Here is a 13,048-nt window from a genome sequence, read left to right on the forward strand (position 1 = left end):
ACAAAGATTTAATAACTGAACCAGAAAAGGCCTGTTCTGCTCAGTGGTCACAGGGCTCATAACTCAACATCCTCCCTCTGTCTCTCTTAGTAGCCTTGGTGATTAGAAGTACAGAGTGCCTCCTCCTTCTCCTGCTTTGCTTCCCAGACCCCCTTTTTCTCAGTCACTGACTAGTCAGGAGAGTCTGTGTGGGAGGAATACACTCAAATTTAATGTTTGACTCTGACTCAGACCTGGAGAGGGCAAAGTTGGGAGGGAAATACATACTCGATAGAAAAAAACAAAAAAGATGTCCAGACTGGAAATTTAGTACAAGTCTGATGTTTATTTTAATGAGACTTTTCTAAAACCATCAATTAAAAATCAAAAGCAAAAAACAGAGATTGGTGCATGCAGACAGTTATGAATATTACGACCGGTAAATAAATAGTCCTATCTTCATGACCAGATGAATTAACCACAGTTCTGTTGCAGTTATCTCCTATACCTTTGTTAGAGATTAACAAGTAATTGTGTTACTCAAAGGTAAACATATGAACAAGGTGGTAACACACATGGAACCTGCTCATCAGTGCTACTGTGCAGTTACTTGGAGTCATTTGCAGATAATGGAGGATATCTGAATGCTAGGATGGCTGAGGCACAGGATTGATACCTGGAAAAAGAACAGTAGATTATTGGTAAGTCCACCATTACTTGTACCTCCCCATGATGATTCAGTATTAGTCCTACTCTTTAGATTTAATAACTGAAGGGTTTTCTTAAAATTAATAAATACTTTTAAAAGGTTATTCATCAGTCACAATGGAAAAGGAAATTAACTTGTTATGATAACACGCTAAGTTAAAAAAAATTAAGGTTGAGGTCATGAGCAGTGAAAAATGTTTGCAGGTATGATTTTTTTGTGTGCAGTGATTATGAATCAGGCATTAAAGAGATGCCAAGTGAGACTTTACTTCTGCTTTGCTGAACTGTGAGCATGCACGAAGCATCAAGTGTAGTCAGAAACTGCTTCTTGATAAGACAATGGTCTGTTTAATCTATGTTCTTCACAGTAGTATCTTTATGTGAGCTTGATCTGTGAATGGCCGACCCAAACAAGAACTTACCCAATCCACTGAGGTCCACGGTCTCTGCGCAGCCGAGAAAGCGAGCCACATGTGGTGAGCAGGAGGTAGGTTGGCCCTGGTTTTCGCTAAGACAGCGCTCAAACTCCACAAACTGCTTGGAACAGTCCTGTCTGATTTTCTGAATCACTGGGCTATCAGTAGATTATAAAATAAAGGTTAAAATGAATGGTGCTTTGAAAATGAGGGGTGTAAGAGTAAAATGCCAAGTGAGTATATAGGTATGTTGACTTACTGAGATGATGTGCAATGTGCAACCTTCATTTTTAGTTCATGACACTGTTCTTGCCATGTCGAGGGGTTGGAGGCCACACATGAACCATATGCCTCCATTTCCCTATGGCAATGCTTTGCCGTAATGTCCATTGCAGCCTGCCTGAAAGGTAAGAGTTGCATGTCAATCTTTAAGTAGTTGTACACGAATCAATTGAGCCCGCGAGTCGCGGCTAGCTCACTGTTAAACCTGTGAAAGTTATCAGCAAGGTAAAGCAGGTGGGTACAGCTTGATTTAAAGGTAGCATGTCCTAAATTACCGTCCGTTTCTACTCCTCTATCTAGACTAGAGTTCACAGTAAATATGGTGATGGTAAAGGCCTTCTATAAATTCCTTACATGGTTCTCCTTTCCAGTTATCTTGATATAGAAGCTGATATATCAAGGTTATAGCGAGATCAACTATTTCTCCATGTGTGGAACCATGGATGTGCAGCAACAATAACGTACACGCCTACTGCTGTCCAATTGGCTGTGTCAATAATATCGGAAAGTTGTTCTCTGATGTCATTGGTCTAAATTTGTGTCACTCCCATCCTGACGACTCATCTGTAATGGCGATGAGTTTTATTAAAGGGACAGCTTCCTAATCGTATATTTGTAGCATAAAATGATGAATGCTGTGAAATCTTTCCGGATACATTCATTAGAACAGATTTGATATGTACAATAGATGACGTGCATACAATAAACACAATTCAACAGCTTGGGGGCTTACAAATATTCAAGCTTCCGGTTCAGTCGTTCTGTTCAACGACAATATTACGTGTCTTTACGTGTTTACGTATGCGGAAGCAACGGTCCGAGAACGGGACATTCAGTAAAAGGGCTCCGTAGGCTGGACTGAACACAGCACCAGCTGTAAAACCTGTTTTTACCGCCAACAGCACGACGGGATGGCGGTGGATGACAGAGAGGACCAGAGAAATAAACACATAATAATGAACAATTCTGAAAAAGAAGGGCGTATGACTATAGACGAGTTGCAGGAACCGGGTGAGCTCCAAATGGCCCCTTCTGTGAAACACAACCAGCATGACAGCGGCACCGGTGACGAGCTGGTGAGCTCGGTGACGCTGTACAGGCGACGGCCCCGACTGCTCCACGGAACTGTCCTACCGTTCCTGGCTGTTCTATACCCAGGCTGGCTGTATGTGTGGTTAGGAGTGTACGGTGCCTCGGAGTATCCGGAGGCAGGCCTCCTGGCGCTAGCTGCTATCGGGATCGCGCACGTCCTCACAGCACTATCTGGCTATTGGTCCGTGCACGCGCACTGCTGGCTCACTTGTTCAAAGGTAAACATAATTTATAAAATATTGCTGGGGTCATTTGATGTCTCTGGGGAATCCTCCCCTTGTACATAGCGGTCAAAGACCAGGTCAGGAACTACGGGGCCGGCATGAAATTAATGACTTGCTCAAACGGCATGACAAACTTGAACTCGGGTTGATGGTTTAGAGATAGCCTCGGTGACCACCGTGCCGATGTGGAGAAGGAATATTACAATGTTTTAAATGAGCACAGCACAATGAAGACACTTCCGTAGTCAATAATGTGCTTGAACTACATATTGATCAAAGTGCTGTATGTCGGGGTGTGTTTCATTGAAAAGGCACAGCTACTAAAAATAACCTACAAAGTTATATAAATATGTCACCTGTTCATTCTACTTCTACTTAGGAACCAGACCCAAACAAGGCTATGTTGGCAAAGATCATACCCACCCCAAACAATGGTTTCGCTGAGCTCGTGGCACTACAGAGAGACAAGGTTTGTTCACATTTTTGCTGTCAGGATTCCATATGCTTTCTAACTGAGAACATGTCCCAGATCTCATATACTGCCAGGGAAGTTCAAGTTTTAACACACATCATTTGATTTTATGAATGAACTACACAACTTATTATTTATTATTATCATTTATACTACGTATTATTAGGTATTGAAATCCCCCGACTAAGAAACAACTTTTTTATGAATACTGTAATTTATTTATTAATTTTTCTTTCTCTTTTTTGACCTACAGGATGAGAGTGGGGAGGAAATTCTATCTTTTGAGTTCCAAAAGATCCGTTACATATTTGACCACAAAGAGAAGAAACATTTTTTTCCAATAGCGTTCCCCATTAACCACCCGATGGGCCACTTTCAATCTTGGCGTGGGTACCAGGAGGAGGGTGAACTCAGAGCTGCTGAAAAGCGCTATGGCACCAACCGTGCTGAGATGGTTGTGCCAGATTTCTTGGAGCTCTTCAGAGAGCGGGCCACAGCCCCCTTTTTTGTTTTTCAGGTATGTGTGACATTTGGATGTCCGTGCAGTGAGCGAGTGGTGCTTGCTTTTCATTTTGGTGGCCATGTTAGGAGAAAAAAGAAGCCATACAGTCTGAGTGTGAGCTGTGCGGCTAAGTGAGGCTGCCAACATGACCTGCTCAGGCATACAGTGTGTCTCAGTTGTTTGTGTGAATGTATCATCACATATTTATATCTTTAGTTGCAAAAGTTGACTGAATATCCAAGTGAAGCAATCTGTTGTCTGCCGTATGCATACATTAGGTGTTCTGTGTGGGGCTGTGGTGTCTGGATGAGTATTGGTACTACAGTGTTTTCACACTTTTCATGCTGGTGGCATTTGAGGCCTCCCTGGTCCAACAGCAAATGAGGAACATGTCTGAGATCCGCCGAATGGGAAACAAGCCTTACATGATTCAGGTATGTTCAATCAAATGTTATATTTATTATCTACAGTTTTAAAGTTAAAAACAAACATGTCTCTGCTTTAAAATGTTTTACCTATGTCTGTCATATTTAAAGCATCCCAAATGTATTTTATGTGTTTTGTGCCAGGTATATCGCAACAGGAAGTGGAGACCAATTTCAAGTGATGAGCTTGTTCCTGGTGACATCGTCTCAATAGGTACATTTCCTGGGAATGTTTTCACGACTTCTAACTGCAATCTTTAGATTGGTTTCTGATGGTGTGTGTTACATGTGTGTTATCTGCTTCATAGGGCGTTCTCCCCAGGACAACCTCGTACCCTGTGATGTTCTGCTACTCAGGGGTCGTTGTATTGTGGATGAAGCTATGCTCACTGGAGAGTCTGTGCCCCAGATGAAGGTTAGGAGCAAACTAATTTGACTAGAAATGCAAAGCTGAAGGCATAGATTCAAACTCTCACTTATTTAAATATAATGGAATCTCTCTTACTCTCATGAACTTTCTGCGGTCAATTTGTGGTGTGCAGGAGCCAGTGGAGGACTGGACCCAGAGCGAATATGGACCTTCAGACAGACTCTAGACTCACATCATCTCTGGTGAACAAAAGTGGTCCAACATAGCCCCCCTTTAAAGGCCAGTGCTGGACTCAAACGTAATTCCTCAATTCATTTGTCTGTTATCAATGACATATATCGGCTGTTGAATGAGTGTATGCTATATTTCATCTATCCCCCATCTTCCAATTAAAAACAAGGTGCCTACTCATGAATCTTTTCCTTTATGTGCAGCTGTAGACAACGGCTGTGTGGCCTATGTACTGAGAACAGGATTCTACACCTCTCAGGTAAGGAAGTTACTTAATTATCTATATACAAACATACTGTGCTCCCTTTTCGTCATGCATTGTAGTTTTACATTTAGACAGCATGTCATTCAGGACAAAGTGAGCTGGGAAAGAGTGTTGACAGATTAGTGTAAAAACCTGCCAACCAGGGAAAGCTGTTACGGACCATCCTCTTTGGTGTGAAGAGAGTGACTGCAAATAACCTGGAGACTTTCATCTTCATCCCTTCCTCCTTGTATTTGCGATTGCTGCTGCTGCTTATGTGTGGGTTGAAGGTGAGTTGCACATAATCAAGCCAGTAAGATGTATTTTTTGAAAGAGTTAACAGCTGAAAATGACTAATACTTAACGATATACTTTGTGCTTTGATTACTCCCTCAGGAACCAAAGATGCCAGCAGGAACCGCTATAAGCTTTTTCTAGAGTGCACATTAATCCTCACCTCAGTTGTTCCACCAGAACTCCCATAGAGCTTTCTCTTGCGGTCAACACATCTCTTATCGCTCTGGCTAAACTTGGTATGTTGCTTTGTTTGCTATGTGTTCCTACCTGCATTTATGTTCCATATTGAGAAGCCTAGCAGCCCACACATGATATTTATTTAAGTCTCTCTTTTTTTCTACCCCTACCTAATGTATTTTGCACAGAGCCCTTCAGGATACCATTTGCAGGCAAAGTTGAAGTTTGCTGTTTTGACAAGACAGGAACACTGACCAGTGGACAGTCTGGTGGTACGAGGAGTAGCAGGCCTCAGGTAAACCCTGCACATTTTCCCAAGTGTTTTATTTGAAACCACTCAATTTTGAATGTTTAAAGCAAACTATTTAGTTATAATTTACATGCACATATGCACTGAGTGGTGTGTATAAACTAATCTTATATATGTATAACAGAGAAGGAAAGGAGGTGATGCCTGTGTCTGAGATCCCAGTTGAGACGCATCGAGTGGTAGCCACTTGTCACTCACTGGTAACTCTGGATGATGGACAGCTTGTTGGAGATCCACTGGAGAAGGCCATGCTCACTGCCGCTGATTGGATCCTCACTAAAGGTACCAACATATAATTGACATATAACCTGTTATGTGTACAGTGTGGAGCAGCAGCAGGTGGTAATGAGAACTTATTGTTGACCTATTGATTTGTTTTTGGCCATGTTCCTCAAACTTATATTTGTTTCTGGCTCACTGATGTCTTTTAGGGTTCACAAAGCTTTGCAGTTGTGTTTATCTTGGAGATGTGATGTAATAATTGCATTTAACTTTGCTTTAAATGGTGTAATACTTAGGTGTCTATCTTATGGTCTCTGGTCTTTTTGTAAAGATGAAAAGGTGTTCGCACGAGGCATCAAAACCCAGGGTCTAAGATCCACCAGCGCTTTCACTTTGCTAGTGCTCTGAAGAGGATGTCTGTTCTGGCTTCTTATGAGAAACTCGGTTCCACTGACCTCTGCTATATCTCAACTGTAAAGGGGGCTCCAGAGACACTCAGAGGAATGGTATGTATTGTTACCACCCTTAATGTAAAAGTGTCTATATCTTGATCTGGCCTTATCAAGCCTACTAAATGGTTTTCTAATCTGGCTGTTATATAGTTTTCAGAATATCCAGCAAGTTATGATGAAGTCCACAAAGAAATGTCACGGGAAGGGGCAAGAGTGCTGGCTTTGGGTTACAAAGAGATTGGACACCTCGGTCATCAGCAGGTTATCTTCAATCAGAACTATCAGAGATTGTCTCTACTGTGTGCATAATCTTACCTGACGAGACTAGATTTCTTTTAAAAACAGTCTTTTTGGGTCTCATAGGTCCGGGAGATGAGTCGAGATGCACTGGAGTGCAACTTGCATTTTGCCGGGTTCATTGTTGTGTCCTGTCCCCTCAAAAGTGACAGCAAGGCAGTCATCCGAGAAATCCAGGAAGCATCTCATCATGTAAATAAACTGTCTAGACAAAGTTGCTCACATATATTCAGCAAGCATGGTTTAAAGATGAGTAATTCCTGTCCCTCTGCTTTCAGGTGGTGATGATCACCGGTGACAACCCTCTTACAGCATGCCATGTAGCGAGAGAGCTCCACTTCATGCAGAAAGAACACACACTTATATTGCAGCCTAGCCCCAATCCAGGTATGAAATGTAAACATCACTTGTAGTGTCACATTACAGTAGTGTATCATTTAAGAAAGCCAGTGGAGAATATTTCAGTTATAAGATTTTAGCAAAAGGCTTAGATATTATCGTAGTAGTCTAGTGGTAGTAGCGGTGGGATTTTTGACCATACCTCTTGTGCTGTTTTTCCCAGGTCAATGGCAATGGGAGTCCATTGATGGCAGTGTTCACGTACCATTGCCTCCTCCAAGTGTTGCCTCATTTGTGCATCAGTTTGACTTGTGTGTAACAGGGGAGGGTCTGTCAAGACTAAGCTGTGATTCCCGGCTTCTCAGCGACCTTTTACCTCACATAAAAGTGTTTGCCCGTGTCAGTCCCAAACAGAAGGTAGGCCCCAGACTTTCACACTCAACACTTAAAAACAGATATTTTGTTGTTCTATTGGATACAATATTTTTTGTTTTTCTCTCAAGACACAGATATCTGACAATATGATGTGGTAATTAAATGCTTCTGTGCAGTCAGCAAAATAATGTTACTTTTAAACCCTCAAAGTCCTGTGTTTTGTGTGTTTTGTGTTTTATTGTGGAGGGGCAGGAGCTTTCTGTTTCCTGTAACAAATTGAGTTCTATCACAAAGTACATGTAGATAGATGGTAATCAAAGTAGTTTGTCTTTTATAAAACAACAAAAGATATGCATTCAAATTAGGGAACATCTTACATTTTATCTGACAGGTAATTGAAAAACACTTCCTGCAGGTTGATAAGAGTGTTTTTGGGAAATGTAAGGGACCAGTTATTGAAATAAAACTGATAAATGGCACTGGAATATAAAGTATTTAGAACTGAACTTCAATAATGTTTTGGAAGATAAAAACTATGATGTTTTTTGTCTGTTCTGTTACAGGAATCCGTCATCACAAGTCTTAAAGGGCTAGGTTATGTGACATTGATGTGTGGTGATGGTACGAATGATGTTGGAGCTCTTAAACATGCCCATATAGGTAAGACATATTAACCACCAAGACAGAAAGTAAGTGTCTCTATTATATGACCCCAGAAGAGGGAAGTAATGATTATTTTTTTCCTCAGGCGTTGCTTTATTAGCCAATGCCCTGAGCGTATGCCTGAAAAGAAGAAACGAGGGAGAGAAAAGGAGATAACCATACCAGAACCAGACCCTTACCACCTGTCAATTCAGGGGGTAAAATGAGTTCAAGAGCAGCCAGGCAGAGAGTTATGGCCCAGAGAGAGGAGCAGCTTGCAGCACAAAAGGTGTGTCCGTCAAGTAGAGCCTCCTTCCTGAATCTTGGGGAATTGTCGTTTTAAAACCCAAATTTTGATATGATTTGTATCCCTCCGTACAGCAACTTAAAGTATTTGTTTACAGAACTACTGAATGCATCAAGTCCCATTTCACCCCCTTCCCCAGATGCCAACAACCATAACAGCATAGATTAACTGCTCAGAATTGGGGACTAAAATTGCATTCCGTTCATTAAATAGAGTTTTATTTTACTGGCCCTAATGTTAGTCTATTCTGTAACAGGAGAGGATCAGTCAAGTACTACGGGAACTTGAAGAGGATCAGGTACAAGTAGTCAAACTTGGTGATGCCTCCATTGCTGCCCCCTTCACCTCCAAACTCTCCTCTATACAGTGCAGTGAGTAACAATGGTTTATTACTTCAGCTCTTTACAGAGTTATTTAAATTCTGGACACCAAGCTGTCCCAATTTCTGAAAGTTTTTCCCTTTCCCCAGTCTGCCATGTAATAAAGCAAGGCCGTTGCACTCTGGTGACAACGCTTCAGATGTTCAGATCTTGGCTCTCAATGCCCTGGTGTTGGCCTACAGCCAGTCTGTACTCTACCTCGAGGGGGTCAAGTTTAGTGATTTCCAGGCAACCTTGCAAGGCCTACTCTTGGCTGGATGCTTCCTTTTCATCTCTAGATCAAAGGTAAGAACTATATTGGAAAACACAAGCCTCTCTTTGGTTTAAGGAATTGTTGCCTGGTTTTGTTATCCGAATCAAATTTTTTTCCCATAATTACCAAATGTACTGTTTTAATAGAAACTACATTAATTACCCTTTTCCTCACATTTACACAGCCACTGAAGACTTTGTCTCGAGAGCGGCCCCTACCTAACATCTTCAATCTGTATACGGTTTTGACCGTGCTGCTGCAGTTTGCTGTTCACTTCTGTAGTCTGGTGTACCTTTACAAAGAAGCACAAAGCAGAAGTCCCGCCCAGGTAAATTCCAGTAAGAAAACAAAAGAAAGAGAGAGTATTAGAGAGTCAATAGCAACTTGTAGAAATAGCATATTAACATTATTGTGATAACAATGCACTTCTTTCTTCTTTCTTTTCAGGGAAGAAATGTTTGCAGATCTATATAAAGAGTTCGAACCCAGTCTAATCAACAGCACGGTCTACATAATGTCCATGGCCATGCAGATGGCCACCTTTGCCATTAACTATAAGGTACTGATTCTCAATGGAATTTGTATTAGATGAATCTGTCTTGTATAATACACTCACAACATTTCTTACTGTGTCCAATAGGGTCATCCCTTTATGGAGTCTCTCAGCGAAAACCGACCACTACTATGGAGCATTGCTTTGTCAGGTTTAGCGATTGTGGGACTTCTTACTGGTTCCTCACCAGAATTCAATGAACAGTTTTCTCTTGTAGATATTCCAACAGAGGTGAGTTGATGCATTTTACCATGTACTGTTTTGGTTGTAGCCCTGAAGTAATTATGCTCCCCATGTGGTAACCTGAATCCTGTTCCTTGCAGTTCAAACTAATCATAGCCCAGGTGTTGGTGGTGGACTTTGTTGCTGCTCTGCTGGTGGACCGTATTCTGCAGTTCCTGTTGGGAAAGGGAACTCTTAGGCTGCCTTCTTGAACTCAGTGCCAATAACAACCATCGCCCTTACCAACCAAACTGTAAAGGGAGAGAAGACTTTAGAGGAGGAAGAGGATTAAAGCTGTTGTGGCATACACAAGACAGCTGAGACAGACATGGCGTGCAGTACTGTACACTCTGTGTATCCCTTCCTTTCTCCTTCTGTAACCCCCTTAACAATCTGCGATTCTACTCTGTTTTTTCATTTATCTGTTTCTTCTTTATAACTCTTGATTATTTTCTACAATTCCCTCTTTCTTTCAACTGTTATCTGTCTCTCCCGCTGATACACAGCTATGAAGACAACAGTATTGAGTGGAGTGGGAGACTGTGTGCCAGCTAGTGCGAAACCTGCACACAAAGGGGGCATTCTCTAAGAGAATTGCAAAAGTGTTTCGATGTTTTGGATTCTTCACCTTGATTTTGTAAAAAGTGAAAAACATCTCCAACAGACTTATAAAGACTTACAGATACAACTTGTGAAGTCTGTTAAGTGTTTTTTCAAGTATCAGTTCTCAAGTGTCTGCACATAGAAAGAAAGCACATGTCCAGCTGGTCATGAGCTATCATGTTCCCAGAAAAAGGTAAGTGATGATTAAGGTACAAGGACATGGTGTAACTGTATGAAGACAGACATTTATCAGCTGTAGCCTTTTTGCTATGGGACACATGACAATGGTCAAAACAAACATGCTATCTCATTTTGCAATATGTTGTGAAGGGTCCTTGAAATCTTAAATGTAAGCAATTCTATCTGTGTAATTGTTCCAAATATTACTTCAGGGATTAGTACAACCCCAGTTCCATAAGAGCTGGGATGTTATGTCAAATGTTCACGTAAACAGAATTTGATGGTTTGCAAATATTTTGAACCTTATATTTGGTTGAAAATAGTGCAATGGCAACATTTAAATGTTAAAACTGAAAAATGTGATTATCAAACACATATTACCATTTCAAATTTGCTGATTGTTTTGTTTATCATTTTTTTTGTCATGATGTGTCAAATGTTTTCAATAGGGGGAAAGTCATGACTGCAGAAAAGGCTGGTTTGGTACCCAGACTTCACAGAACCATGCTGTTGTATAATACAAACAGAATGTGCTTTGGCATCTTCTTGTGGTATTCCCTAAAAAGGCATTGTCTGGATGGCAGCATGTTGCTACAAAACCTGTACACATTGTTCATCAAAATGGTGCTTTCCCAAAAGCTTGGAGGTCTCTCTCCTCTTTAGAGCAGAGGATGCAGCATACATGATTTCCAAAAAGAGCCTCAATTGATTTGCCAGACCACAGGAAGGTTTTCCAATAGGTGTCAGTACTTTTTAAAAAGGCCCGGGCCAGGAGAAGTTGCCAGTGTTTCTGCATCATATGGTTTCCTCTTTGCACAGTACAATTTTAACTTACATTTGTGGATGCAGCAATACGCTGTGTTACAGACAGTGGTTTTAGATGTGGTTTTGAGCCCATGCAGGGGTTTTCAATGCAGAGTCATGTCTATTTTTAATGCAGTGTCATCTGGCGGCCTGTAGTTCATGGCCAAATTGTTTTGGGCCTTGTCCATTTTTTTTACAGAGATGTATGAATGATTTTTGTACTACAGATGATAAAATCCCCAAATAATCTGGATTTTTATACTCAAACATAAATCTTGAATTGCAGAACAATTTCCTCTCACAGTGCTGAATCTCTCCCCCTCTTTATCTCTGAGAGACTCAGCCTCTCTGGAATGTCCTTTGTATACCCAGTCATGTTACTAACCTGTTGCAAATTATCCTAATTGGATGAAAGATTAAAAAATGAGCATATATTTTTCATAAAACAATCATATTTAACATATTTAACATTTGATATATTGTCTCAGCATTACTTTCAATTGAATATACGCTTTATTTGATTTGCAAACCTTTGAGTCGTGTTTTATTAACATTTTACACAGCGTCCCAAATCTTATAGAATCTGGTCGTAAATAAAACCTGAATTAGTAAGTACTAAAAAAAAAAAAACATGCTTATATTTTGAAGGTTGTCATGCCAAGAAACTGAATGATCAGTGCCAACAAGTACAGCACCTTTCACGGACATTTTCACAAACTGCTTCCCTGATAAAGTAAAACAGGAAAAAAAATAATACGGCAAAAACAAAATGTAATACTATGTACAACAATAAAACACCTGGTAAAATTTACAATGGTAATACACCAGATAAGACGTCCAAAGGACACAAAAGAAAATTTGTGGAGAATATGGCAGGGTCTTTGTAACCATTTGTGCCTGACTGTCTTGCTATGTGTGTGTGCGTGTGCGCATGCGTGTGCGTGCATGTATATATGTATGTCCTTCACTACTTACTAGTGCTGGGCGATACCATACTTTTATGATTCGATACCATACTGAATACTTTTTTGGCAATTTATTTGATACCTGATACCGATGACGATACTTTCAGTGATTTAAAAAAAAGATAAAATGCAATGCTTGAAAGACAACTCCCATGACAAATATTGTTCATTTAACAACTTTAATTTGCAAATCCTTTGGTGGCCTTTTTTTAAACAATGAAATAAATTTAGAAAAACACATAAATAATTAACATCCTTAATTTAAATAATCTGAGTGGAAAGCTTAAAACAGCCTCTTGAGTACAAAAACTTTGGAGCAAGTTACCCTAAAAGAATCCGAAGTGAAACTTGCGCTTTTATTTTGCATTTATTAATTAGTATCCATATGTCATTAGAGTAATCGATATTTATTAGACTAATCGATACTCAAATGAGTAGTGTGTGAGAATCGATATATCGATAACACAGAATCGATACGCCCACTACTACTACTTATACTACTACTACTACTTTTACTACTACTTCTTCTACTACTACTACTACTGCTGCTACTACCACTACTACTACTACTACTTCTACCTACCTACCTACAGGCAGGCTCATAAACAATGGATGTTAAACTGCCTGTTGCTTTACTTCAGTATTGCATTTTCAGAGAATTGATTATTGATATTGAAAGACTCCGATAACGTGCTTTCCGTTGGAACCTCGTTGTAGTCCTAATG

General features: G+C 40.4%; 2 protein-coding genes across 2 annotated transcripts; one reads left to right on the plus strand and one right to left on the minus strand.

The window, feature by feature from the left end:
• Window positions 1-305: 305 nt before the first annotated feature.
• Window positions 306-1,875, minus strand: LOC117831914 (coiled-coil-helix-coiled-coil-helix domain-containing protein 5). The gene is made up of 4 exons (XM_034710825.1): window positions 1,740-1,875; window positions 1,363-1,503; window positions 1,110-1,261; window positions 306-655 (listed from the first exon to the last, which is right to left on the minus strand). Coding segments are annotated over exons 1-4 (324 nt in total). The 5' UTR covers window positions 1,742-1,875; the 3' UTR covers window positions 306-626.
• Window positions 1,876-2,166: 291 nt separating this feature from the next.
• Window positions 2,167-10,467, plus strand: atp13a1 (ATPase 13A1). The gene is given in 33 exon segments (XM_034710827.1): window positions 2,167-2,695; window positions 3,081-3,170; window positions 3,427-3,690; window positions 3,954-4,109; window positions 4,245-4,314; window positions 4,409-4,515; window positions 4,643-4,655; window positions 4,658-4,768; window positions 4,905-4,960; window positions 5,110-5,182; window positions 5,185-5,235; window positions 5,342-5,419; window positions 5,422-5,476; window positions 5,591-5,678; window positions 5,680-5,714; window positions 5,854-6,011; window positions 6,283-6,318; window positions 6,321-6,457; window positions 6,554-6,664; window positions 6,767-6,892; window positions 6,979-7,087; window positions 7,263-7,456; window positions 7,978-8,074; window positions 8,163-8,180; window positions 8,183-8,242; window positions 8,245-8,345; window positions 8,620-8,734; window positions 8,833-8,886; window positions 8,889-9,028; window positions 9,181-9,334; window positions 9,449-9,555; window positions 9,637-9,780; window positions 9,873-10,467. Coding segments are annotated over 33 exon segments (3,618 nt in total). The 5' UTR covers window positions 2,167-2,296; the 3' UTR covers window positions 9,984-10,467.
• Window positions 10,468-13,048: the final 2,581 nt, after the last annotated feature.

The sequence above is a fragment of the Notolabrus celidotus genome, chromosome 20 (assembly GCF_009762535.1).
Source record: "Notolabrus celidotus isolate fNotCel1 chromosome 20, fNotCel1.pri, whole genome shotgun sequence".
Lineage (NCBI taxonomy): Eukaryota > Metazoa > Chordata > Actinopteri > Labriformes > Labridae > Notolabrus > Notolabrus celidotus.

Coding starts and splice junctions, on each gene's coding strand:
- LOC117831914 (XM_034710825.1), bottom strand. Junction 1,262..1,362: donor GCACATTGCACATCATCTCA/GTAAGTCAACAT, acceptor ATCTACTGATAG/CCCAGTGATTCAGAAAATCA. Junction 656..1,109: donor CGTGGACCTCAGTGGATTGG/GTAAGTTCTTGT, acceptor TTCTTTTTCCAG/GTATCAATCCTGTGCCTCAG.